Consider the following 25,102-nt stretch of genomic DNA (forward strand, 5'->3'; position numbering starts at 1 on the left):
GTAGACTGTGACCGGAATCCTGTGACTTGGCAAACAAGTGACCGAAGAATACCGGAAATGTCGTGGTACCGTGGCACCGAGAGATCACTCCAGAGGACCGGGTCAGAGATAGACTTGTTGTGGGGTCCGCGTGCACTAGTGGCAAGGCAGCGACGCCTTCAAATTTTCCCGCGAACCAAATCCGGTCGAAGAAGACGCGTACAGGAGCGCTCAGCGTATATTCAGTTGATACTTTCAACTGAACGTGACGTGTTCTCCGCGTCGCCGTTGCTGAGCGTCGGCGACGTCGTGTGCCACAGCTGCCCTTGCCTTTGGCATGGACTTCCCCTCGCCAGCGCCGCCAGCCGGTCCGACGAATGAGAGTCCATCCCTTGGCACGCAAGCGGCCGCGCAGCAAGGCGCGACGGATCAGCCAAATCTCGTTGCAGCGCTTGAATCGCTTGATGACAGCCCGCCAAGCTTGACGCGAGCTGTGCCCCTCAACAGATCAAAACCGTTCGCACACCCTCATCTGCCGAGAGCAGGTCAGGCACTGCAGGAGGCGACGGCGACAGTAGCTAGTGGGCCGTCTGCAGTAGCGTTGGCGAATCCTCGCGCCTCCTCACTGGACCCCGGCAGTCGAGGAGTAGCGAGGCATCCGGGAGCTCTCAGAGATGACACGCCGCTTCCAGCTACACCCGCAGCACCCAAGCGGCCCGCGAGGCTGAATAAGGCGCCGAAGCGATCAATTCTTAAGGCTCCTCCTGCTCCTGCTCAGAAAGCTTTCTCATTCAAGCGAGACATCATACAACCCTTAAACAATGTCAAGCTGAGCTATGGGTCCTTCTACGCCGCCGCTGCAGGCCTAGCATCAGGACAAGCGCCAAGTCAGCACGCGAACGGCAATGCCTCGAGTGACACGTCCAGATCTGTTGACTCTGGCACCAGCGCAACAGTCACCTCCAGCGCGGCGCCTTCGGGCCTCTTTCGCAATGCCATCGGAAGAATCAGTGCTGCGGCTGCAGCCGCGAGTCAGGCCGCAGAGCAGCAACGCTCAAACGCAGCGCAGTCGCGTGCTATACCCGTCCAAGAAAGCGAGCAGAGTGATCCACAGCCTCAGAAACCAATACCAAGCTCGCCATCATCAAGCAGTCAATTATCAGTGTCTAACCTGAAGTCTGTTAGATTCACAATGTCATCTCTCACCGTTGTATACCCACTGAACGCGGCAGAAGCGCCAGAAGCAGAATCCGTCACTCGCCAGCGCGTGAATACCCAGCGACGGCTCGATATGGCCCAGAGGAAAATGTGGTCAGGCGAAGAGCTGGGACGACTGTACGAAGAGTGTTGCAGGACGAGAGAGGAACCAGGCCTGACGACCCTTCGGCGATTGCTGAAGGATAATCCAACATCTCCGCCACGCGTCATTGACTTGTCGAATCAGTTACTCACGCATGGCGCTGTAGCTGCTTTGGGTGATGTCCTGTCGGTTGACTTTGGCTTGACCAAGCTCGTTCTGGACGACTGCGGTCTCGACGACGATGTCAGTCGTCCATTACAGAGCAAGATTCAGCTGATCTTCACGCTGACAGAGCCTGAAACCATTACTACACGCGCTGCTCGTATCCGGGCAGCTGCCAACTCTGAGCTTGGCTAATAATAAGCGGATACGGTCACGAGGCTGGCGACTGCTCTCCGTCTTCATAGCTCGCGTAAGCTCATCCGCAGTCCTGATGTACGCTGCTCACTCTGCTTATGCGAAATGCAGACGCGCTCGGTCAAGTATCTTGACGTTTCGGACAACACGCTGGACCGAAGAGCCATAGAAGCTTTCGCCTCTGCACTCCACACTCCTTCCACAGCATCCAGCGCAAGCCAACCTTCTTCCCCAAAAGGCAGTGACGATGAGGACAGCGGGCCGCTATGGCCTGGTGCGCCAAACCTGAAAGACGGAGGTCATGAGCCATCGTCTGTCACATCCATCCGTTTAGAGAATTGCGGCCTCAAGTCACAAGCGCTGGAAGCACTAGCTCAATCGGTGCGCGAGTCTACACTCCAGCATATCTCCCTCAGGCGTAATCGCATCAACAATCTGGGCGCGGTCGCTCTGGCCATCATGATCAGGGACTACCCTCTCGTGCCGGGCACTATAGGCCACGTTGACCCGAAGGAAGGCAAAGACGATCGCTATCTCTTCGCCAACAGCGACGCGGAGCTCGGCAATACCGTTACTGCTCGTCAAGAGACTATACCCATCCAGACTCGCACGATCAATATGAACGGCTCGCCGTTGCGAGATGGAATTAGCAACGATCGCGAGGCCTGGCAATCGTCCTCTGTCCGTCTCAGGCTGCAGAAGCAGCTAGAGACCCTGCCTCGCACTGGCTCTCTCTTGACGCTGGACGTCAAGAATAATGATATCAAGGGCGGCATATTCTATATAGCACAAGTTCTCAAGCGCAATCGAACCCTTCGCGTACTCAATCTCAGCGAGAACAAGATCGATGCGCAAGGTCTTGCGACTCTAGCAGAGGCGCTGGTAAGCACACTGCACTAGTCAAACTTTGGCTCATTGTACGCCTAGAAATTCAATTCGACGCTAGAGACGCTCGATCTCAGCAAGAACCCGTGCTGTGGCCCTTCGACTACTGGCGTGCGTACATAAGCACTCTACTCTTTGCGCGCTGACATTCGCTCAGGTTGCTGCGCTGCGGGCCGCTTTGACGTACGACAGCCGGCTGGTCCGAATCTTCCTCAACTCGACTGACATGACTTCCGAGGCCGCTATAAATCTCGCTGAGCGGCTACCAGACGTCAAGCATCTTCTCCACCTGGACCTCACAGAGAATCACGATGTCTGTCTTTGCTCTGACCGGTTAGGGCTGACTGATTGTGGGCTCAGGTTGGCATCGCTGGCGTCATGGCGCTGGCCGCGGCGCTCAAGATGAATCGGACTGTGCGCTGTCTCGATCTCAATATACCCGCCAATGATGCGGATTACGCTCGTCTATCACAAGACATCTTGCAAAGCTGCATTCGCAATACCGAGCTGGCTGAAGCCGACTCTCGCGCTCGTGGCGTTAAAGCGCCCGTCAACCTGATCTCAAAGTCAGCGGTTGCTCGGGATCTGCAGCTTTTGCAGCAAGGCGGCGTCAAGGATCCTATCGAGACGCCCGCTGAGCAGGCTGCGCGTCAGGAGCTGGTCGATCTCGCAACATCTGGTCTCGACTGCTGCGACGTGCTCGAGGAGATCATCAGCGCTGCAGAAACTCAGACAGCCACGGAAGACCAGAACCGTGTCGCTATTGATATACTTGCCTCGGCTCGTGAGGCCTCAGGTCAGGTTGCCGCGGCGTTGTCCAGGCCGCCTCCGATGGCGCAGCGATCACAGCTGCAATCTGCGCACGACAGGCTATCAGATCTCATTGCACGTGCCGAACGCTTCTGGCCGAGCGAGGCGTCTACGTCCTCTCGCAAGGGCACGAGACCGAGCGACCTAGAGCTCGTACACGATCCGCAGCCGGAAGAGTGCCCTCGCTCGCCTATGGAAAGCCAAAGCAGGATCTTTACGCTCGAAGAGGGCGAAATATTTCGACGCGCGGAAGCTGTAAGCATCCAAGTTGCGTATTTTTTCGGCTGCTGATTGAATGTCGCAGCTCGGCGCTGCCCATATCGATGAGGAGGACGAGGACGCTAAGGATATGTCCGGCGATGCGCTCAAAGAAGCCTTGCTGGAGGCGCAGATCGATCGAGTCCCTCGTCCCATGCCCATTGCCGCTATTCACGAAGTACACGAAACTTAATGCAGGCGGTATACAACATGATCACAGTGAGCCTAATCGGCTGCAAAGGGGTAATGCTAAACAGATGCTTGCGAGTCGTCGTCTCGAATGAGTGGGTTTGCCTCTTCATATCGTTCATTGATCTCTCCGAAGAGGTCATCGTCGCGGTCAAGCACGTAGCCATGTCCGCCGTACAGGCTGAGCGCGACTGGCAGGAAGACGAGGCCATGCAGTGCGCCAGAAATGATGAGCGCGAGCCACATCCTGAAATAGTAGATCTGGCACTATATGTCAGCATGGACAGGAATGGAGGAGAGAGACACTCACGCGAAGCAGCTTTGACCGTGTAAAGGCCATTACGATGATGCCGATGAGCTTTGTGAGCGTGATACCAGAGAAAACCTAGTGTGCAAATCAGCAGATATTGCACAGACAGCATGACAGACATACCGATGGACCAACGTCAGTGAGTGCAGTCCATACGCGCTCGTCGCGCTCTTTGGCACCTGCAGGATGACCGTGCGGCAGACCGCCGCCATTTGCGCCCATGAATGCACGAGCGATATGGGCGGAGAATTCCACAGAGATGCCCATTGAGATCACGAGATTGACGAGACTGAGCGCATTGAGGCTGACGCCCCAGATTGCCATGACGCCCATGACATTGACTGTCGACATGAAGACAACGCCGGTCAAGACTGCGCCAGTGCGCCAAGAGCCGAGCAGGAGACTAGCAATGAGCATGATGGCAACTAAGCTGACGAAGATGACTTGTCGTGTCGTGATATGAATGCCCTCGTACTGGTCGAAGAAGACATAAGGCAGCGAGTAGGCATATACGTAAGCCCCTGTAGCTTCTGTGAGTTCGCGTGAGATCCTGCGAGCTGCAGCTAATGCGTCGATGAAATCGTTCTGGGTCTTGAGTGGTGTGTGGTATGTTCTAAAGTGGGAAGCTGTCACGCCAGTGTCGTCAAGAGCCACAGCTGTGCTATATGGCGCCTTGCCGCCCAAGGGACACGACTCGTCTGTTGGCGATTTGAGCCATTGCTCCAGATACTGGTGAAACTCTTCGCCTTGTGGCAAGCCTTGCATTGTGATATTCCATTCATCCTCCCTGCTGGCGAAGCAAGGCTCGCAGTCGAGATCTGAGTCGCTAGGACTGCAGAACTGTGTCTTGTCTCTAGATCTGACTCTGCAGCAGTCCTCAAGTGCCGGATTAAGCCATTGGAAGAAATCGTCCAGCCAGACAGCAGGTGGCTCGGACAGAAAAGATGATTTCGATCGCTTGCGTTCGGCTTCGAGCAGATTTGCGAGCGACCGATCGTGACACGCCGAGAAGCGTCCACAAACGCTTTCCTGCTGCTCGCGGAACTGGATGGGAAGATCTTGCGCGACGAAGTAGACAGGCGGGCCTACGTCCAGCCAATTATCAAGCGCGTTGAAATAATCAACGAGGTAAGAGTCGGATGGCAGTGCAAGTCGTTGATCGAGGCCGAGCTGAACGTTTTGCGAGGTAACGTACGATGCTATGAAGAGAGCGGAGAAGAGGACGAGCACGCCTGCTTTGACTGCTGGCTTGAGCAGCGCTTCTGCATATTCGTGCACGAGCTGAGTCAATCCGCTTCGATGTGTGTCTCGATATCTTTGCGCAGGCTTGACGTTCCCGGCTTGCAAAAAGGGCACGCAGTCGACTCTGTTTGCCTATGATCGAGCCAGCTGTCAGCTCCGAGCAAGCTTCGAGCAAAATTTGAACGCACCTCAGTTCGTTTCAAATCAATAGCGATAGCTGCAACAAAGACCGTGATCTGCAGCAGAGCATTGATGGCGACCGCGCCCGCTGCGTAGATGGCGAAGTTGCGCACGGCTGGCATGCCGACGAGACTGCCAAGCGCGAATGCGACGACCTCGCACGATGCACTGAGCAGTATCGAGGGTCCCATACGCGAAAGTGCCTTTGCAACCCGCTCTTCAGCGGGCGCAAGCGATTCGAAAGCCCCTTCTCCGTCTTCATTGGTTGCCAAACCGATGCGATCTGCCGCCTTCGCATTCTGTTTGCTCACTTCGTGCGAGAGAATAAAGACATTGTCAACGCCGACTGCCAGGACGAGAAAGGGTATCACTTCTGCTATGATGAGCGTGACTTTGACGCCCATCGCCGAGAAGACACCGACGGATGTGGAGACCGAGAGCAGAACGATAGCGATACCGAACAAGCCTAGCAGGAACTTTGATTCGACGAAGATATCCTGCCATTGCAGATCTTTTTCGTCTGCTTGCGATTCTTCTGCTGGCAGCGCTATAGGCCCACGGCGCGCAGATATGCGTGCTTGAACGTGAGCGAAGTCCTTCTTGAAGGATCGCGCGACGAGTTGAAAGAAAAGACGTATGCTGCTCCCGCCCAAGTTCAGAGAGACGTAGAGGAACATGAGCAGGTAAGAGAGCACGACAATGGGTATGTCTGTGTTTGTGGACTTGTTGAGCTCGGCTTCGAGGGATATGCCAGTCGAATAAGACATCTTCAGCCCCTTCTCGTCCGCCTCTTTCGCGACGTCGGCTAGCAAGTGCTGCAGGAACCATTCCCATACTTCGATATCGTAGAGCCTCTGCTTATCTAGCGAATTCTGCATGACGTACGTGATGACGAGTGCGCGCGCTTCATGCGCAGGCACATCTTCGTTTTCGTCCCTGTCTGCACCTCGTTCGCCACTGTAGCCAGGTATGCCGCCAAAGAGCAGACGAGGGTTGAGTGGCTGTCCACTCGGGGGCAGACAGCTCGCTGGACTAGTAGCGCATTCGTCAAGTCTGTCTGCCCAGTTCGATTCGTCAAGCCCGCGCTGTTTCGGAGGCAGATAGCCCGTGAAGCTCTGGATGACGCAGTCATCTGCGTTCTGGTGCGCTGGGTCGGTCGCCGTGGGAGCAAAGCACAGTGTGGCAAGAGAACCATTGGGCTCTGTTTTGACGGCTCGTATCCTCTCTTCGACAGTAGACCACCATTGCAGTCTGTCCCAAGTGAGCACAGGTACATTTTCGTTCTTGTCCGTCAGAAAGATCTGTTCGGTCTTGTAAAACGGTCCGAAGTCTCGCTCGAAGAGATCCTTCTCGATGGCTGTTGCCGAATTCTTAGCAACCCATAGCTTGACCGGATCTCTCTCGATCTGGAAGTTCGCCCAGCCAGCGTTCAACAGACCTGCAATAGCTAGACCGATGGCGATCGTCAGATGCGGATACGAAGCGCACACCAGTCCGATCTTGTAAAAGGTCTGCGAGATGATCTCGTTGAGCCAGTATGTTCGAGGCTGGTAGGCTGATAGAGGGTCTTGTGTCAGCACAGCTGCTCCTCGACCCAGACCGCCTCGACGCAAGGAGAACTCGGGAGACGAGGCTACGCCGGATGAGCCTGATGGCGGTCGAGAAGACTTGTTGCCCGAGCTCGAGCTGCTGGGCGGTTGCGTACGTGAGCGAACAGACGAGCTTGCAGAAGGTGGGCCACTGTTCAATGCTGTGTTTTTTGATCGCGGGCTATCTTCGTTCATGCCCTCGTTGAGGGGCACGCGATCATAGTCAGAATCGCTGGTGTTCCGCTGCAGTGTGAAGGGATTCGAAACGGTAGGATGCCGCAGTTGGGCCAAGAGATTTGCTCGGTTGTCCCAGAGGGTATTGATGCCGATGCCCAGGCAGAGTCCGACCAGGATGAGCGAGTAGAGGATGATGACTGCGAAAGACAAGCAAGAGATTGCTCCGACATGACATCTCTGCTGTCTCTCTTCCTCCGGAGACGGCCGGTCCGGTAAAGCGAGGCAATTGTCCGGACAATCTGCGCATGCGCATCTTGCATCGAGGTCTGCCGAGGAGCAATTGAGCGGTGCCAAATTGAGCGGATCGATCGATGGCGCTACGTCGTCCTGAGGAAAGTCGATCTGAAAGGGTGATCCCAAGCCTGGCCGTTCGGTGCCCATGTAGCGTAAGAAAGCGAGCCAGTTACGCGCGCCTCCTCCTAGGAAGTCCATTGCGAGTCCGTTCGTAGCACCAAACTTGACATTCTTGCAGCTATCGAAGAATCCTGCACCGAACCGCTCGTCCACGTGAAAGTCGACCGTCTTGACTGCAAGGCCACTGCCTGCAGTCTCAAGGTCATCATTGAGGTTCCAGGTTGGCGGGAAGGCGGCTTGATGAGCAGATAGGTTCTGTGTCTGAGCAATAGAGACAAAGAGTGACTGATCGGGCGAACAGGTAAAGGCGCAGTAGAACCGCCTGAAGTTGGTCTTGCAAGCAGGGCAGAGTGCAATGAGACTCTCTGCTTGCTGTAGCGAGTCTGATAGCGTGGACAGTTGGTCGGGAGTACAGCATGCCGTGTCCCACGATGGCGATCCAGAGACGATATCGCTTGCAGGACCACAGACGCGCTCTAGATCGGCCCTGAAGGAGCTCGAGTTGATCTGTCCCATCTCGTGTGAGCTCGGAGAAGGATGAATGTGGGGAGGTGAGAGCTGACTGGACGGGCGAGATCGTTGTCGGCGCAGGGCAGCGCTTGGCCGAATATACCTCCTTTGCGGCCGCAGGAATCGTACATCGAGCATCGACCTGCTTCATGCTGAGCTTCTCGTGCTATTGGCAGCAAGCCAAGCACTGCCAGCACTGCCCCTAGCATCATCAGAGAGTGACCACCCGGCTGAGTTGCAGCTGTCGCGTCACCATCGATCTCTCTCTCTCTCTGTCCGTCGCTGTTCATGACACGAACAAGTTGCCGGTGGTCTGACCTGTCAGCGTGAGATGATCATCCGCTGAACGTAGCCGGGTCCTATGAACGGACATGCAAAGCCTGGCCCCAGCTCGGCAGCGCTCGAAGCAGCGCCGAGTCGAGATGACGCGCGAGTCTATGACGGCAGACGTTTAGCGACGAGCAGCAACAAGGAAGCTGTCCCTGTCGAGTACGTCATCAGCAGTGATGACGAGATCGATGAGCGTCAGACTGGACCAGCGAGGCCTGCTCCTCGATCAGCGAGCAGCGTCGCACCTCCCTTTCGCTACAACCACTTACCCCGGCATCTTGGCATAGAATGGCCCGGTAGGGTCGGCATATCACAGTACCCTGGCTCGGGCGTATCGACATCCATGCTACCTTCACCCTACTCGGCCATCCGAACGGGTCCCTCTGCCTATCTCACCGGACCGGCGCAACAACCAGAAAATGGAGGCCTGAATCCTTCGCCGGTCGATAAAGCCCTTCACCTGCTGGGCGGAATAGAAGCGATCAGACAAGCATTGGCCGATCAGAAGAGTACGAGCAAGAAGCCTGCGAGCGTGATTGAGATGAGGACACAGTCTATCTATGATGCGCCGAGTCATCATCCCATCCAGGGCGAGATCCATCCTCAGGCCGGGCTGCTATTCCGCGTGATCCGGCGCAGAAGGGTGAGGAAGAAAGCCAACGTTCCTCTTGATCCTACACTGTCCCCCCATGACACCAAAGGCAAGAGAAAAGAAGGATCTGCTTCGGCAGAATGGCTCTGGGATCAAGTCAACGTCGAACAGGAACATGGCATCTTCACCATCGAGCCCGTTGGCAGAGTCTCGCGCAACATCCGCTTTCGTGGACTAGCAGATCATCAATTTGCCTATCCTCCCACAACATCAGATCCTACTCTGCTCGCTGCACAGGCAATGAGAGAGCTATCGGTGCAAGGTATCATGAAGTTCCGCATGCCACCGCCCTCTGAAGATTTCACCCTCAGCTCGTCAACGTGGCTCCCTCCGCCCCTCTTCAGCCGAGTCAACGTTCCCTCGATATACAATTTTGATCAGGCCAAAGGCTTGCATATCAAGCCGGTAGTACGTCAGGGAGAAGAATACCAACGACTTTACAATCTTGCCAGTTGGTCTGGCATCGCCTTGACGGAAGTCTTACATTCCGTTGAAAGTGTGCCGAGTCAAGAACCGCCAGAATGGAGTCGACTGTGTACTGCCAGCGATGCTGAGCTCGCCCACCTTGCAAGAACAGTGCGTCCCTCGTAGATCATCAGAGATGCTTTGACAATGGAGTGCGTAGATGTACGGCACGCGCAAGATATGGACTCGACCGGCTCTCTACAATCACCTCCCACCAGAAACAGCTCGCGCCATCACAAAGTCAGTTCCCTCGCTTCACTCGCCAGCCTCGCTGACGAGAAAATGAACAGCGCGCGAAAGTGTTTGGCGGGTGTAGGCTACACATTTGCTCATGGTCCCTTTCGAGACTCGATCATCCAATTTGGCTACGACCCGCGTGCAGATGTCGAGAGTCGCTTGCAAGTGGAATGCCTGCAAGCTATGCCGGTTGTAGCTGAGGATATATCCGTTCTGTAGTTATCAGCAAGTTCAGATCCGCGACAACGAGACTCTGCGGGCAATGAACAAGCAGATGGAACCTCGAGAGATCAAAGCCATCATCAGCGCGAGGTACGGCAGTTTACCCTGTCAGCCTGCTTACTGATCTCAAAGATTTGCACTCGCAGACGAACGCATCTGTTTGATGGCGAAGTATTGAGCAACAAGGGTGCTGCAAGTTACCAGCTCATCGATGTTATCGATCCCATCATCAAGCCTCACATCATGAACCAAGCCTACGTTCGCACGCAATTCGACGTTTGTCCTTTCCTTTACATGCCCACCGACGAGCTAACACTCGGAAGCGCAGTTCACAGACGGGTGGTGGAAAGAAGGCTTTCTCGAAGTGATCCGGATCATGATCAGGCTACGTACTCGCTCGCTACTCCTCAAGGAAAACATCGACGATCAGGCTTGGCAAGTCTGTCTGGATTCTCTCATTCGCTCGGCCAAGACGACAGAGACGCTCTCCATGCCCAATCTCGAGCACAAACCCAAAAGACCTCGTCTGGGTACTGCAAAGGTGCGTCTTCCTGTCTTGCGCAATGACGGATCTGATGAGGAAGGGCAGATCCAACCCAAATCGGATGAGCAAGTACCGACAATGTCGATGCCTATCGATCTTAGCCTGGTCGACGCGAGGGCCGATTAGACTCAATTCGAACGGCAAGCAATATCCGACTCATGCGTTCCTCCGCCAGACGAGGCGAAACACTGGCGCGAGAATGCAAGCTCTCTGAAGAATCTCTCTCCTTGTTGTCACTGTGCCTTGACTGTTGCATGCTTGTTCTGCCGTATGAGAAACACGCCTTGCAAAAAAGCAAATCTACAACTGCTCCTTGCCAGCCTTGCGAGTCTCTCTCAGCGCCTTCTCTGTGCCGTTGGCAGCGTAGCGGGCATTCCGTCTGAACTTGGCATCAACCTGTTAACCCAACCCGTCAGGAGGTGTGATTGAGCTTCAGTCTAGATGCGTACGCCTCTCATTGACTATCGGGGTCCAGTCAGCTCGAGCTCTGTTGAGACAAGCAGGCAACCCACAGGATATTTGTTCGTCTTTGGCTTTTTGATGCCATTTCGGTGAGCCTTCTTGCTCTGGTTGTGACTGTCATTTGCGGCAAGATCAGTTCGTGTGTAGGACTGAACAGCACGCAGCTGACCGAGATGCGTTCTTTGACTTTGCCATTGCTCGTGCTTCAGCTCAAGCCTTTGCTGGGAGTTGCGGCTGAGGGGGATCCAGTAAACGTCGTAAACTGTTACCTTCGCGTTTGCGCGCAGGATAAGATAGATCGTGTCGAGCCTGCACCTTGCGCTTGAACACAACCCTGCTAAACCTTCCGCCGAGTATCCACTTCATCGTTCACATCCTCACCCCTCAATGCACACGACGACCGAGACTGCCTGCGATCTGCAAGACCCACTTGGCAGACTGGCTGCAGCAGCGCTTTCGGGTCTGCAAGACCGCGTCCTGAATAAGGAAGGCCCGAACCTCGTACGCAGTCCTACTCTTTGCGCACGTTTCGATGTAGAGTTCTGTTTGATCGCCTCGACGCGCTCATCTTTCTTTTCGTTGACGACTGCCTCAACGAATCGGTCACGCCTACTCGCTCAAGATGAGATTTGTCGACTGCAGTGTCCTTGCTTCCCTTGTGCTCGCTCAGATTATGGTAAGCATGCTGACTGCCATCATCTGACTGTGTCTTACCACCAAACAAAGTCAGGTCGTCCATGCTGCTCATTGTGAGGACAACAAGACCTCAGAAACCTGCTCAGCTTCGGTGAGCCCCTCCCTGAACAATCAGCGACAACAATCCGATGAGATTATAGATGGGCTGCGTCTGGTTCCTCCAGTACCCTGCAGGCGGTCACTGCGTCACACATTGATCTCTCGATGGGGAGCTCAGCACAGCCTGCGGTGACATGTGATCGGTAGTGGCAACGTCTAGGGAAGAGCCGTTGCGGATATGAACATCGTTTATACGACAACATGCTACAGAATTGCTAGATTGATTGCAGATTTCAGTTTCCGTAGAAAGCGTTGGCGAGCATAGCGCCTGGATGAGATGGCGTCGCGCTTTTCTCCTCTTCAGACCACTGCGGCGAAGAGACTGGCCGACGAGGTGAGCCATAAGGCGACGAGGTTGCCAGCTTGAGTCGTCCGGTTTGTATCGATGGCTTCGGTATAGGCTCTGAATGCGTGCGCGCATTGACACGCTCGAAACGGTCGTCGCCACTCTTTTGGCCTTGCGGAAATGAGACACCGTATGAGTTTGGCGGCGCGCTTGCTGATCGGTTCGTAGCCGTAAGGCCGGTGAAGGAGCGCTTAGGGGTGGGCATGACTAATTCGCCAGCCATGTCGTCTACCTCGTCATTCTCTTCAGGTGGATCACACGGTATCATCGAAGGCACAGGACTGAGCAAAGAGTTGCGTTGCTGAGCATAGTAAGACGATACTGCGCGTTGGGGCCTCGTTGTGGCAGTCCAGCTTTCGACAGCCTCGAAGCGGTAAGTATGACGCTTCGGGCCTTCGTAAGCAGATCCGCTCTGTTGGTAATGCCCGATTCGAGTCTGAGTGCTGCCTGTGCGTCTGCAACGGATGACGACGTCGTTGAAGACGACAAGCCAACTGTCTTTGCCTGAAGCCTGTTGACTCTTCGGACCAGACATTCGCCGCGTAGGCGCAGCCCGATCATCGTCAGCTGTGCGGAAGAGTGCCGATTGCAGGATGTTGGGGAAAGACTCGGGAACAGCGACGGGCGGGACGACAGGCATCTCTGCAAGCAGCACACGCGCTGGCGAAGGCGCAAGCAGATTCTGCGCAACTCATCAGCCTGAACAAGTAGCTGCGGATCTTAGCTGACTTTGTCATTGATGCCAGCAATGCGTGCGAGCACATCGGAGACCTTGAGACCTTCTTCAGCGTTGAGCTTCTCTTCTTGTATCGATTTGAGCACGGCGTCGATCTGGTTGCAGAGTGTCGATAGATGCTCATGTTCGGGCAGCGCTTCGTCTGTATGCGCCAGAAGATTCTGGCAATGACCCTTGCTCTGTCAGCTGTCTATGCTGACGGCACAGTGATTACTGACCTTGAATAGCATTGGCATCTTGAGCATGCGCTGAAATGGCTTAGCCAGCGCAATTCGCAACGCGCTCTCGCCTTGACGATTTGCTTCTGCTTCGAGCTCTTGCATGCGTTGCCCGAATGCACGAAGAGGCGATTTCGTCTTCTGCAAAGAGGCCAGCGCTGCCTCAACGTCGTGCAGCGCTTCTGTTAAAGAAACTGTAAACGTCGCATAGTGCTCGTAAATATCATTCTGTCGAGATTGCTGGCATCAGCACGATGCAGAGAGTATATCTAAGCACCGACGTTCTGGGCGTAAATCTCGCTGAGAGACCTGACCAAAGGAAACTGCTGACAGTATCGATCTTTGAGAAGACCCGCAATCTTGACATGTCGCGGTAGTAGCTCGTTACTGAGGACAGTCAATATCTGCTCGAGATTGGATGGCACTGCGATGATCGGTGTTGCTTGCTGCATCTTGCGCGTTCGCTGAAGCTTTTTCGGAGGATTGGTGACCGCTCTTGAGCGTTCGCTAGCCGCTGCAGGACCCTTCATTGCGGGCAGGTTATCGGATGCGCGACCGCTGAGTGAATCTGGCTTGGGGGACGAATGCTCGCTTTCGATCTCTGGCATATCTAGCGACGAGCGAATCTGATCGACCATATTGATCTTGTACGCTTGCTGTTGATAGCTGAGACTCGAGCTCGATCGTCGAGAGTACAGTGATGCAATAGGTAGCTCGCCCACTGCAGAGTCGCGACCGTTGGAGTCGGCCGTGCTTGGGTAGAACTCTGCGAGATTCTGAGGCCACAACGCATTGCCGGAGTCTGATTCTGCTTGGGATTGCCTTTGTGGCGCAGTCGTGGCCTCCGCATCTGGCGCAATATAACGGAGATGCGGCAAAAGAGGCTCAATATAGATGGTTTGGATACTCTGCACGAGTGGCATCGTTATCAGACGATCTCACGCCTGAGAATACTGCAACACCCACCATAAGGTCTCCTAGATATCGCTGTTCGGTTTGCACGATCTCTGTAATGATCTCTTGTCGCATCCTCTCTGTCGAGCTGATGTTGTTGAGCAGATCTTCATCTTCGACCAAAGATGCCCAAGTAGCAGCAGCCCGTATGGTAGTATCGTCAGTAGGCGCAGTCGTTGCAGGACCGTCAAGAGCAGCATTGAGCCGATCTCGCGACTGGCTAGCGGGGATCGACACGCCAGCCAAAGGCGTGACGGATCTCCGTCTGTCTCTGCTCCCACTGGCATCTGAGTAGATGCTCATAGGACGCGCATCGTCCGCTCTACTCGATGGTCGAGAAGGCCGCTGAACGTCCGACTTTGTTGTGAATGATCTAACAGACCGAGTGGACGCTTTGCGGTTGAGGGAGGTAGAATCTGCTTGCCCCAGTTGACTTTCCTTGTGATGTCTGAAGGGGTTGATTGAGAAGCTCTTCTGTACTGGCGGAGGTTTCGTCGCAGTGGGCACAACGTCCAGTCCGAGGAACTCAGTGAGCTGGATGAGGGCTCTGTTCGAATCACGTTCGCCCAAGGGCGTAGGTGCTCGACCAGGAAAGGGCAGCGGCTGCGCAAACGCAACTTCCTTCGCCTTTCTCTCGTCTATGGGATTGAGCGACTCTGCTCGAGCGCGTTGGGACGCAAAGGAGTTGAGCCTGCGATGCTTCTGACCCGTGGTAACTTTCTCGACAGGGGGATCGTCCTGGGCATTTGTGGGCGATGAGTGCCGTTGAACACGAGACCGGCTGCTTTTGCGAGGAGGGACGTCGGGTCCTGCAGGCGGGTTGATGATCACATCCGGCGGCTCACTGTACCGCCTCGGACTTGTGGGCGTCTTGCTGAAATGTGGCGAATGCGGAGCAATAGGACTCGCACCTGGTAGCTGGGGCTGGAGAGGGCGGTCGATTGCCAGCAGCGCCTTGGTCAACATCTTTGGCTTCATCCTCATACTCGTCACTGTGCTGGAGATGGTCATACTGGCAGATTGAGAAGCATTGCTCGATGCCTGTGATAAGGTCGAGTTCGATCGTTTGGCGTTTATTCTGACCGGCAGCAGAGCAACGAGATTGTCTGGTTTGGTCGTTGTGCGCGACGAAGTCCTTGAGCGGAACGGGTTCCTTGACTTCTTCGTCGTGGCAGAGGTGGGCGAGTTGGCCAATGTAGGCAGACAGCGCGCTTCTTCGAAATCGATCATGACTGGACTTCCTTCCAGCTCGCTGCCCGGCGATGCGCGACTGTTCCGCTTCGGCTCGATATGGAGCTTTCCCTGCGAGGAAGTAGCTGACTTGATAGGCGTCAACAGCGGGAGCTCGTCCTTCAAAGCTGGCGTAGGCGCATAGATGAGGCCTGGCGTTTTGATACTCTCCGGCTGGGGATTGCCAATCTTGATTTTGCGCGGTCGCTCCTTTGTTCTGCGTTGCTTGACTGTCGACGGCTGTGCTGGTGAGCCAGCTTTGTCTATTTGGCCTGGTGATATCGACAAGGATGGCAAGTCGTCCCAATTCTTGGCCGAGATCAGCTCGCCCGCCCGCAAATACGCAGTAAGATCAGATTTGAGCGAGGCAGACCATGCCAAGACTTCTTGCTCTGCGGTGCTTTCTCTCGGTCGTGGCGAGCCTGGCTGGGGTGGTATGTCGTCAGGATAGACGATTGGCTTTCGATGTATTGCTTTGGCAGCTCTCTTACTCGTTCCGATAGGCGAAGAGGGTGATCCGTCCGGAGACAAAGGCCCATACACGCGCGAGGGTCGAGACGGCGTTGCTAGACGATGCTGCTGCTGTTCATGCGCGAGCCGGTCTGCGTGGGCAAAGCCTGACATGAGATCACTGCTGACCCTCTTGTGTCTCCTTCGTCCTGTCAAGCCTAGCAGCTGAGCCCGCACGCATAAAGGCTGAGGTGTGAGAGACTGACGAGACGAGCCTGATGGACTCTTTGAAACTCGTGAAGGCGAGCGAGTGACGACAGAGCAGCACTGAGCTAAACTCTCTGGCTGTACAATCTCAGCAGTCGGATCTGCTCGCCATAAGCTGACAAGGCTGTCTCTCTGCTCGGCAGCGACGGTGCTGCTCGGCCGAGAATGGCGCTGGCAATTTGTCGAGGCCTGATGCTGCATTGTTTTAGCTTGGTGCCTTACAAGTTTCGTCGCAAGGTGTCAGGGGCCTGGTCGTGCCGGTCGTCACAGATCACTACATCGCCGACGGGTCAGTAGTGGCGGCATCCATCGCTGACTGGCACTTCACCGGTAGATCAACCCACAACACGGTCCGAGCAAAGGCACGCGAACAGTCACGTGGCTTCCCTGACTCACCTTGTCGACAAAGCTTCGGACAGCTTGGCAACGGCCATGGCGGAACAAGTCGCCCAAGATGCACGGCGGGCCTTCGAGACTGCTCAACTACTCACATCTGATCAGCGAATCGAAGCATTGTCGGCCCTCAGAGCGGCACTAGCATCAGCTCGCGATGAGATTCTCGCTGCAAATGCAAGAGACATGCAGGTCCGTGCCCTTCAAGTGCCCCCTCGGTGGTCACTCGATTTGTCTCATACTTCACCTCCAGACCGCCAATGACGGGGTAGCAGCTGGCAAATTGAGCGGCTCACTTGTCAAAAGACTCAATTTACGCTCGTCGCCTACGAAATTCGACGAAGTACTGCAGGGAATAAGCGATGTGGCTTCTTTGCCCGATCCGCTGGGGAAAGTGACGTATGCTACAAAGATGGATGAAGACTTGGAGCTGTATCGGATCAGCTGCCCCATCGGCGTCCTGCTCGTTATTTTCGAAGCGCGACCCGAAGTCATGATCAACATCGCTGCACTCGCCATCAAGTCAGGCACGTGTCACTTTGTGCAATATCGACAGGTGTTCATAGGGCTGGACTGTATGCAGGCAATGCAGCCATACTCAAAGGCGGCAAGGAATCACTAGAGACTCAAGAATGTCTGACGCGGATCATGTCTGACGCGTTGGCCAAGACTGCTCTGCCACGCAACTTCATCCAGACCGTCAGCACGAGGGAAGACATAGCAGCCTTGTTACATCAGGACAAATACATCGATCTGGTCATGCCCAGAGGGTCAAATTCGCTGGTGAAGTACATACAACAAGAGAGCAGGATGGCGGTGATGGGTCATGCGGATGGGTTGTGCTCTATCTATCTCGATCAGTCTGCTCAGCTCGCCAAAGCCATCAAAGTCGTCATCGATGCAAAGGTGAGCAGATCCCAGACCGGTAAGAATTTGCGCTGAAGAGATGGGCAGATCTCGTACCCTGCCGCTTGCAACGCGGTAGAGACGCTACTCGTCCATAAGAGCTTACTCGATACGCTATGGCCAGAAGTAGCAAAAGCGCTCCTTGCATCTAATATCGAGCTACGCCTTGCACCAGAATGCAGGGCCGCTTTGCACGCTCTACCGCAAAGCAATCTCATCCTACAAGCGACGCCAGAAGACTTTGACACCGAATTTCTCGAACTCAAACTGGCAGTCAGATCGGTCGAAAGTACACAAGAAGCGATAAAGCATATCAACGAGCATTCGAGTCATCATACCGATGCAATCATCACCGAGTCAGAACAAGATGCACGGTTATTCTGCAGAGGGGTAGACAGCGCTGGCGTCTTTGTCAATGCTTCAACGAGGTTCGCAGATGGATTCCGGTATGGCTTTGGAACGGAAGTAGGCGTGAGTACAGGCAAGACGCATGCTAGAGGTCCTGTGGGTCTGGACGGACTCATCATGTCAGTCCTCCTTCCTCGATCTATCAACCTAGAGCTCATGACCAGAGCAGCTACAAATACCAAATCAAGGGGGAAGGGCAGACCGGCTATGCGACGCTGGACTATGGCGTTGGCGAAGGCCTCAAGCCTTACTTGCATACGCCTCTGTCTCAACATAGACCCTACTGAATCAAAATGTTGTCGAAAGATGGGATTGTACAACAATCAGCACATCACGCTTCGTCGTCGCGAGCATCTTCCACCTTGGCCTGCTTATCCTCCACGCCGGTCTTTTGCTTCTTGCTGTCTTCTTCGAGAGCAGGAGAAGCTTTCCGCTTGGCCGTCGTCGCTTGTGCTGCTTTTGGCTTCTTCTTTACTTGAAGGCTGTTCACAGGGCCGGTGGGCTGAGTAGCTTTTGAGAGATCAGCTTGACCTGTGACAGCGAGAGCATCGCGCAAGATTGCATCTGCTGCTGTCCCTGCGCCTATTTCCATTGTCTTCAGATCGTTGATCTGAACCGTCATTAGCTTTGCAGGAATCAGTAGCAAAAGTAGCCCTCACCTTTTCGTCAATCTCGGACAGCAAAGGTCGAATGTCATCGGATTCCGCTTCATCTTCCGCTTTCTCTCTTTCGGCTGCTGTTGCTGCACGACCGTCTAACAAAGCCAGCCTCTTCTCGAGGATCGTCTTTGCCATTGCAGCATGCTTCACAGCGGCATCTCTCGCTTGTGCAGGGTTTGAGATGACTTGCTCGAAGGTGAGCGCAGCAAGGTAGTGCGTACTTGCCATGTTCCTAGAGTGATCAGGTAGAATAATCGTTTGGATCTCAGTAGCGGCAACATATTCCTGCGCCGCCTCTTCGAACCGTTCTTCCTCTGTCGCTACTTCCGCTAGCAGTTCGTGAACGCGCACGAGGGTATGCTGATGCAGTCGCTTTTCGTCTGCTGAACTCGAGGCGTCAATAGCGCGTAGTAGCGTGACTCTGACTGTGTCGAGTACATTCCATGCCATGGAGAGATCATCTTCGTCTTCGCCGTTGGCAGGCGCTGCTTCTTCTTGCGCTTCCTCTTCCGGCTCGTCATCTTCATCATCCGACAATTCGATCAATTTGCCAACAGGCTTGGCCTGTTTCGCCTGAGCAGGTTCGGCGGGAGCAGTAGCAGGAGCAGAAGAGCCCAGTACGCCAGAAGCTTGTATTGCTCCTCTGAGTAGGGCGCGACCGTAGCGAATGAGTACAGGCACAGAAGCCATATGCAAGTCTCCATGCTTTTCTCGTCTGTCCTCGCATTTTCAGCTGCAGATGGCAGATTGCGGCCCGCCGGGGCTACGTACAATGCTTCTGCTGCTGTAGAGTAGGTCTCGGCTGCATCTCTGTACTTGGTCAAGGCAGATTGCTTGTCGCCCAGCTGAATGAGTGCTTCAATATTCACGGGTGCCTCTGAAGCCGTCTCGGCCGTCACTGAGGGCTTTTCTTCTGGTAAAACGGCTTCTGGTGCTTCTTCGACTGTGCGAAAGGACGATACTTCATCGGCAGTCGGAATCGAGTCTGCCATTGTGGCAGCAAGTCGAGAGGCAGGTCAGATCGTTGCGTCAATCTAGGCGCGACGCGACGAGTCGACCGTGCCGAAAGTGCTTGGCAGCTCAGCTGCGGGCCAAGGCCTGACCATGTCGACGCCGCCGTCGCCTCGCACGCAGGTGGACGAGCTACCTCCCCCGGTCACAACGGACCTGCCTTCTAGAGCTCGGACACGGCCATCGACAGAGGGTTCACCAGCGCAAAGTAGCAAGCTACGAGAGGTCGTACTGGAGGCTAGCGAGCTGCAAGAATGGCAGGAGCTGTACGAGGAGCTCCAGACACTCATACGCGTCAAGGACGGTGCACTCAATCTGCTCGCATCGTCCGGATTGGGCCAGACATCGCCTACTTCGCCAAGCGAACAGACTGCACTGAGAGATCAAGTCCAAGCTGAGCTCGAGCGTGCACAAGCGAGGATAGACACTCTTCAGGTTGAGCTCGGCAAGAAGGCAGACTCGTTGCAGCGAGCTTCGGCTGCTTCGTCACCTCGAAATGAGACGAAAGCGTCAAGACGGAGAGCAGCAACGGTAGCTGCTCAGACGGACAACAAGGCCAAGTCTCGTGCTGCCTCTGGTTCGGAGTATTCACCGGAGCCCAAGAGTGCATCTCGCTCGAGTTATATGTTCCACTGGCCTGTCAATCGACCGCGAAGCAGGACAACTGCAGGCGCGATCGATTATCTGAGCGCTTCGAAAACGAAAGGATATTTCCCGCCCTCTGGCTACTCCTCCTCTTCTTCAGCTACGCCAGCCTTGAGGATCAGACAGCCCACTCAGCCGAGCGAGCCTGGCTCGATGTCTCCGTCGAACGGCGTCATGAACGCGAAACCTTGGATGAGTGACCAGCTTTATTCGAGCGACGAGGAGGAGGGTGATCTGTTTGCTTCCGGTCGTGCATCTGGCGAAGCGCATCATCAGGTCTCCTTCGAAGGCTTCTCGGGCAGAGCAACGCCTGCCGATCGCCTTCATGATCTGCTCACACGATTATCTACGCTTGCAAAAGCGACACGTCCGGATGAGAATGCCATGATCTCGTGCATGTCTTCCATCAGTCAGCTCATCAGAAGATTCCCCAAGGCAAAGTATCAGCTTGATCTAGTAGATATTCAACAAAGCATCATGCCTTGCCTGGACGACTCGCAGTCAAAGTCGCTCCGTACGATGACTTGGCGGTTGCTACGTTTGCTCGTCACCGACTTTGCTCGCCTTACTGCTCTTCTGCATAGCCAGAGCGCCATACACATCTACATCATCAAGTCAGCCGAGACTCTCATTGCTCAGATTTGCGCTGATACCGAAAGCAGAGCATTATCCAAAGATGCCAAATCCCATGCAGAGCGTCAGCAAGTGCTTCTCTTTGTTCGAGCATGTATACAACCCACACAAGACGACGTCGATCACCCATTCACCTCTGTTGGTGTCATTCGAGCCGTCGTAGCCGTGGCAGAGCATACAGAAGACAAGCTCCGCTGGATAGCGCTCGAAACGCTAGCAGAACTGGCACTCATCGATATCGACCTGCTTGCTCGCTCGGGCGGTCTCAAGCGGCTCTTGCAATCTGTCAATGAGGGACCTTCGGCACTGTCGCCAATGCTAGCCGGTGTCTTTGCCCACCTGCTCGATTTGCCTGCTTCGCGATCCTACTTTCGCCCGGGCATAGATCTGCAGAGCAGCTTGGGAGTGGGAACGGAAGCTGTCGCTCGGTCGACGCAGAACGACGATCGTCTGCTGCCACTTGCGCAACTGACGATCTCGCTCCTCCGGTCATGGAGCGGTAAGCAGCTCACGCTACATACGCATGTGGCGACACTCAACCTCTTCTTGCAGGGTTATTCTTCTCGTGTTTGCAGAACAAGCAGGCGATTCGATCGCTTGTCGGTAATCTTGCCACTGCTTCACTCGCCGGAAGGGTATGACCGTCTCCAATTCAGCCATGCGCTAGTCTGAGGATACTTTCGTGCAGGAAACTGCCCTTGACACGCTCTTTCAGGTCTTTGACATCGCTACGCCATCATGGTACGTCAGCTATCTCGAAGGCCGTCGGTTATCTCGTAAGCTTCTCTTGTCTCTCTGTTGGATCGGACGACTGGAAGATTGGCATAGTGTACAGGCAGCACCGACTCACTGCTGCGCCTCTGGCGAGGAGCAGAAGGCAAGCCGATGCGGCGAAACACTCCAATCGACCTGGCGTCAGCAGACTCAATGACCACTTTCGCGCGCTCTTTCTTCTCATATGGACCGAAGCAGGCGGAATAGAAGTAAGCATCTAGCTGGAAGTGTCGGCGTGCAAGCTGATAACAAGCAGGCATTGGTGTCGCTAACGACAACAGAGACCACAGCTATACTGAAACGAAAGTCGGCACTGTTGCTTGCAGAGCTCATGCAGCTATCCAAACGCGTCTTGCCTGCCTCACATGCAGCAAAACTGCAAGCCTTGCCTCACCTCTTTGCGGACAGAGCGGGTCGTCATGGCGTCGTGGCTAAGCTAGCGGCGAGCAACATCCTCCTCTCTGTCGACTCGCTCACTCGATCGAGGCGGCGGAGCGATCGAGCCCGTCAACAAACCTCGCAAGATATGGAGCGTACAGACTCGTCTGACGATCCTTTGAAGCGCGGTCAGAAGGCAGTCGAGAGTGCGCGAGTACAGATGGGCATGCAAGTCGATGACGTCGCATTTCGCAACCTCCTCATCGAGTCACAAGTACTCAGCAGCAAAGATCATACCAAATGGAACTATGATACCCTTTTGCAATTGGCAGAGGGCCCATTGCGGAATGAGAAGCGATTGGAAGAGGCGATCCGTGGCTCAAAATTCATGCACAGGCTCCTTGCTTTCTATCACCCACACGCACGCAGGTACAGCGACCTCAAGAACACACCAGACCATGCCAAATGGACAAATCTCGCCACTGTGCTTCTGACCACGCTACTCGCGACGAGAGAGGGCAGTCAGTATTTGCGAGAGGACGGCTTGCTTCGCGAAATCTCTGACTGCTTGAGCGAACTTGATCCGCTCGCCACCCCTGCCGGGCCAGCAAGTGTCTTTTCCCGCCAGCAGTTGGAGGAGACTGTTTCGACAGGCTACTTCAATATCATTGGCGTCTACAGCAGACACAGAGAAGGCGTCAAGCTCATGAGCGAAGCGCATCTCTTCACACTCTTTTACCACCTGAGTGATCTACGCAGTCGGGAAGATCTTTCTCAGCAGATTGTCAAGAATCTCAGTTATGACCTCGAAGGCCATACACGTATCATACTCAACAAAACGTTGACATCGAGCTACAAGCAAATGAGACTCTTTGCAACGCGGCACCTCGGCGAACTGATCAAAGATTCGCATGCGCCTACGGAGTGGATCATTCGGTGTTTGCTACTGCAGCTGTACGACTCTTCCAACGAGGTCAGAGAGCTCGTCGTCGATATACTCTACCCTGCATGCGACTCTCCAGAGATCCTCGAGACGATTGTCGAGCTGGAGCCTTCTCTGGACCATCTGGGCGAAGTAGGCATACCCCTCTTGACGCGATTCATGTCCACAACCATCGGTACTCGATACTTGTTCGATATCGGCTACATCGAGAGGGAGCTACAAGACTGGTTCCACTATCGCAACTTTTACTACGCCGTCAAAGTCGAGCTCGCACTAGCGTCATTGTTCGGTCAAGCAGAGCGATCGCCCGAAGAAATGGGGGAATGGGACGATGCTCTGCCGGTGCATTTCTATGGCGAGCTGGCCAAGACGGAGGATGGCTGCGCGATGCTCGAAGCCAGCGGACACTTTGCCGATTTCGCACAATACATACGCGACTGCGGTCTCGAAGGCTCTGATCTAGCGGCACTGTCAAAGCTGAAGAGTGTCCTGTGGGCAGTAGTACGTCTACGTGCATCGATGGCACCGGTGCTGATCATGATGCAGGGCAATATTGCGGCGTCTGAAGTTGGCTTTCAGCTTGTCGAAGATGAGCTGCTCATACCGGATCTAATCGAGGTTGCCGAACGATCACCCTGCTTGACTGTTCGAGGGTGGGGTCTCCTAGGATCGAGCTGGAGTGTCTGCTAATACCTGAGCAGAACGTGCTTCTTCGTGCTTGGCCTCGTTTCGAGCACGGCGGCAGGTGCGGCAACTCTGGCTGAGTATGGCTGGGAGACGACCAGATCGCCGCTAGGTCAGCCGCTAGGCATCTGCCTCCCGCGCAAGCTCGATAGCCTCCTCACTGTGCGTCCTGCCCTTTCAGCCAAGGGTCATACTGACTGTGACCGGGTATGCACAGGTCGAAGCATGGCAATTGCGCATTGCGGGTCAAGGGCCACCCAGCTGCGCTCAGCCGATCGACAAGGATGAGCGCTCAGTCGTGTCATCAATCTCCAATCTGAGTAACTACCTCATGACGAACACCGCTTCGAAGCAACTTGCAGGTCTCAAGTCTCGTCGCTCCGCCGCGCTCAGATCGCCAGAGATCTACTGGCGAGCATTATCGATGCTGGAGCATTATCACTACCGTTTGCCCATCAGGCGGTACATCCTCGAGCTCTTCGACCTACCGCTATGCTCTGCGACGACAAACGCCATCAGTGAAGCAGGCAGAGCGCTCATGGACAAAGCGACGATAGCCTCGCCTGAGCACACCGACGACGCTGCTCTCGAGCAAAAGCAGAGCACAGTGCAGAATCCGAGGATCCAGCGGGTGGCGACAGGCTTACGCATGCCTGCGCTCGATTCTGACTCTGATTCGGATTTCGAAGGACACGACGGTATGGAGAAGTCGTCAAAATCAGCCATGCCGGCTCAGGCTCTAGATCCCATGCTGGTCATCCGTGGCTTCCTGCTGTAGTGTCTTCCGCGAGAAATGCAACATGCAATGCAGAGAGCGACATCACTCGTCCGGTACTTCCCTCTCTCCCGAGTTGACCTCGTCAATCACATCATGCGGTGGTTTGCCGTCGATGGTGCAGCCGACAGATTGAGCAGTACCGAGGATCTCCTTGACTGTTGAGGCCAAGTTGTTGCCGAGAGACTTGTGGCGCATCTTCCTTGCAATCTCTACGATCTCCTCGAATGCAATGTTACCGCTGTGCTTGATGTTCTTTTCCTTCTTGCGGTCACGAGGTGGCTCTGTAGGCAGACTTGTCAGCACTGGCCACCGTCAAGCTGACAGCAGCTAACCCTTGAGAGCTCGGATGACGAGAGAAGAAGCAGACGGAACGACAGAGACGGCCGCTTGACGATTCTGAATGGTGAGCTGAACGGTCACTCGCAGTCCTTTCCAGTCGCCCGTCGCTTTCGCGATATCTTCACCGACTTTCTTGGGTGCCAGACCGAGGGGACCGATCTTGGGCGCCAGTGCAGATGAGGCACCGACTTCACCACCTGTTGCTCTCAGGTAGATGATCTATTGGGCATGGATTAGCTGGCGCAGGCGGGCAAGGTGCAAGATGACTTGCTTTGATCTCGTTGGGGTCCATTTTGGGCGGCATGGTGGGCGAGTTTGAGGCTGTGCCTTGTCAATATGCTGTACCAGAGTGTTAGCCAGTCCGAATGGCAGTATCGCTGGCTTGACGTACCAGCAAGGCTGAGACGGCTAGCTTTGATGCGCCGAAATTCGCGAGCAGCCAC

At 54.9% G+C, this 25,102-nt stretch overlaps 9 protein-coding genes across 9 annotated transcripts; 5 read left to right on the plus strand and 4 right to left on the minus strand.

Moving 5' to 3' along the window:
- Positions 1-316: 316 nt before the first annotated feature.
- On the plus strand, positions 317-3,782 carry L969DRAFT_95783 (uncharacterized protein; the record flags this gene model as incomplete). The annotated part of the gene is made up of 7 exons (XM_014711038.1): positions 317-1,522; positions 1,572-1,691; positions 1,748-2,518; positions 2,564-2,632; positions 2,679-2,834; positions 2,882-3,586; positions 3,636-3,782. 7 exons carry the CDS (start codon positions 317-319, stop codon positions 3,780-3,782), a joined length of 3,174 nt encoding a protein of 1,057 aa, XP_014566524.1.
- A 56-nt stretch (positions 3,783-3,838) lies between these two features.
- Positions 3,839-8,206, minus strand: L969DRAFT_82820 (uncharacterized protein; the record flags this gene model as incomplete). Its single annotated transcript, XM_014711039.1, has 4 exons — positions 3,839-4,039; positions 4,089-4,163; positions 4,212-5,462; positions 5,519-8,206. 4 exons carry the CDS (start codon positions 8,204-8,206, stop codon positions 3,839-3,841), a joined length of 4,215 nt encoding a protein of 1,404 aa, XP_014566525.1.
- A 355-nt stretch (positions 8,207-8,561) lies between these two features.
- Positions 8,562-11,079, plus strand: L969DRAFT_52121 (uncharacterized protein; the record flags this gene model as incomplete). Its single annotated transcript, XM_014711040.1, has 8 exons — positions 8,562-9,758; positions 9,808-9,887; positions 9,938-10,049; positions 10,111-10,196; positions 10,253-10,382; positions 10,435-10,647; positions 10,696-10,755; positions 10,831-11,079. 8 exons carry the CDS (start codon positions 8,562-8,564, stop codon positions 11,077-11,079), a joined length of 2,127 nt encoding a protein of 708 aa, XP_014566526.1.
- A 655-nt stretch (positions 11,080-11,734) lies between these two features.
- L969DRAFT_51816 (uncharacterized protein) lies at positions 11,735-12,005 on the plus strand (the record flags this gene model as incomplete). Its single annotated transcript, XM_014711041.1, has 3 exons — positions 11,735-11,788; positions 11,843-11,899; positions 11,949-12,005. The coding sequence occupies 3 exons, from the start codon at positions 11,735-11,737 to the stop codon at positions 12,003-12,005; spliced, it is 168 nt and encodes a 55-aa protein (XP_014566527.1).
- Positions 12,006-12,040: 35 nt separating this feature from the next.
- On the minus strand, positions 12,041-16,437 carry L969DRAFT_89171 (uncharacterized protein). Its single transcript, XM_014711042.1, has 6 exons — positions 16,108-16,437; positions 14,174-16,050; positions 13,489-14,115; positions 13,208-13,435; positions 12,983-13,150; positions 12,041-12,935 (listed from the first exon to the last, which is right to left on the minus strand). The coding sequence occupies exons 1-6, from the start codon at positions 16,307-16,309 to the stop codon at positions 12,141-12,143; spliced, it is 3,897 nt and encodes a 1,298-aa protein (XP_014566528.1). The 5' UTR covers positions 16,310-16,437; the 3' UTR covers positions 12,041-12,140.
- Positions 16,438-16,502: 65 nt separating this feature from the next.
- Positions 16,503-18,127, plus strand: L969DRAFT_89172 (uncharacterized protein). Its single transcript, XM_014711043.1, has 5 exons — positions 16,503-16,693; positions 16,755-17,028; positions 17,085-17,407; positions 17,456-17,934; positions 17,985-18,127. The coding sequence occupies exons 1-5, from the start codon at positions 16,541-16,543 to the stop codon at positions 18,100-18,102; spliced, it is 1,347 nt and encodes a 448-aa protein (XP_014566529.1). The 5' UTR covers positions 16,503-16,540; the 3' UTR covers positions 18,103-18,127.
- On the minus strand, positions 18,072-19,566 carry L969DRAFT_89174 (uncharacterized protein). The gene is made up of 3 exons (XM_014711044.1): positions 19,246-19,566; positions 18,475-19,189; positions 18,072-18,425 (listed from the first exon to the last, which is right to left on the minus strand). Exons 1-3 carry the CDS (start codon positions 19,464-19,466, stop codon positions 18,147-18,149), a joined length of 1,215 nt encoding a protein of 404 aa, XP_014566530.1. The 5' UTR covers positions 19,467-19,566; the 3' UTR covers positions 18,072-18,146.
- L969DRAFT_89176 (uncharacterized protein) lies at positions 19,546-24,752 on the plus strand. The gene is made up of 10 exons (XM_014711045.1): positions 19,546-20,744; positions 20,793-21,262; positions 21,316-21,398; positions 21,452-21,539; positions 21,592-21,746; positions 21,794-23,359; positions 23,405-23,511; positions 23,560-23,704; positions 23,760-24,601; positions 24,653-24,752. Exons 1-9 carry the CDS (start codon positions 19,579-19,581, stop codon positions 24,318-24,320), a joined length of 4,341 nt encoding a protein of 1,446 aa, XP_014566531.1. The 5' UTR covers positions 19,546-19,578; the 3' UTR covers positions 24,321-24,601; positions 24,653-24,752.
- L969DRAFT_89178 (uncharacterized protein) lies at positions 24,322-25,067 on the minus strand. The gene is made up of 4 exons (XM_014711046.1): positions 25,051-25,067; positions 24,931-24,998; positions 24,653-24,878; positions 24,322-24,601 (listed from the first exon to the last, which is right to left on the minus strand). The coding sequence occupies exons 2-4, from the start codon at positions 24,961-24,963 to the stop codon at positions 24,363-24,365; spliced, it is 498 nt and encodes a 165-aa protein (XP_014566532.1). The 5' UTR covers positions 24,964-24,998; positions 25,051-25,067; the 3' UTR covers positions 24,322-24,362.
- Between the last annotated feature and the right edge of the window lie 35 nt (positions 25,068-25,102).

This window comes from Mixia osmundae (genome assembly GCF_000708205.1).
Source record: "Mixia osmundae IAM 14324 unplaced genomic scaffold scaffold_8, whole genome shotgun sequence".
Classification (NCBI taxonomy): domain Eukaryota; kingdom Fungi; phylum Basidiomycota; class Mixiomycetes; order Mixiales; family Mixiaceae; genus Mixia; species Mixia osmundae.

Excerpts from the sequence above, each read along its gene's own strand:
- L969DRAFT_89176 (XM_014711045.1), top strand. The coding sequence starts at position 19,579 with ATGTCGACGCCGCCGTCGCCTCGCACGCAGGTGGACGAGCTACCTCCC. Across the intron at positions 21,399-21,451 it reads CTGCTTCACTCGCCGGAAGG|GAAACTGCCCTTGACACGCT; the intron begins GTATGACCGTCT and ends ACTTTCGTGCAG. Across the intron at positions 21,747-21,793 it reads CCGAAGCAGGCGGAATAGAA|GCATTGGTGTCGCTAACGAC; the intron begins GTAAGCATCTAG and ends GATAACAAGCAG.
- L969DRAFT_89178 (XM_014711046.1), bottom strand. The coding sequence starts at position 24,963 with ATGCCGCCCAAAATGGACCCCAACGAGATCAAA. Across the intron at positions 24,879-24,930 it reads TGGACCCCAACGAGATCAAA|ATCATCTACCTGAGAGCAAC; the intron begins GCAAGTCATCTT and ends CATGCCCAATAG. Across the intron at positions 24,602-24,652 it reads CGTCATCCGAGCTCTCAAGG|AGCCACCTCGTGACCGCAAG; the intron begins GTTAGCTGCTGT and ends GTCTGCCTACAG.
- L969DRAFT_89174 (XM_014711044.1), bottom strand. The coding sequence starts at position 19,466 with ATGGCAGACTCGATTCCGACTGCCGATGAAGTATCGTCCTTTCGCACA. Across the intron at positions 19,190-19,245 it reads TCTACAGCAGCAGAAGCATT|ACGAGAAAAGCATGGAGACT; the intron begins GTACGTAGCCCC and ends ATGCGAGGACAG. Across the intron at positions 18,426-18,474 it reads TGTCCGAGATTGACGAAAAG|ATCAACGATCTGAAGACAAT; the intron begins GTGAGGGCTACT and ends ATGACGGTTCAG.
- L969DRAFT_89171 (XM_014711042.1), bottom strand. The coding sequence starts at position 16,309 with ATGCAGCATCAGGCCTCGACAAATTGCCAGCGCCATTCTCGGCCGAGC. Across the intron at positions 16,051-16,107 it reads GAGTCCATCAGGCTCGTCTC|GACGAAGGAGACACAAGAGG; the intron begins GTCAGTCTCTCA and ends TAGGCTTGACAG. Across the intron at positions 13,151-13,207 it reads AGATGCCAATGCTATTCAAG|AATCTTCTGGCGCATACAGA; the intron begins GTCAGTAATCAC and ends GGTCATTGCCAG.
- L969DRAFT_89172 (XM_014711043.1), top strand. The coding sequence starts at position 16,541 with ATGGCGGAACAAGTCGCCCAAGATGCACGGCGGGCCTTCGAGACTGCT. Across the intron at positions 16,694-16,754 it reads CAAATGCAAGAGACATGCAG|ACCGCCAATGACGGGGTAGC; the intron begins GTCCGTGCCCTT and ends CTTCACCTCCAG. Across the intron at positions 17,935-17,984 it reads GGTCTGGACGGACTCATCAT|CTACAAATACCAAATCAAGG; the intron begins GTCAGTCCTCCT and ends TGACCAGAGCAG.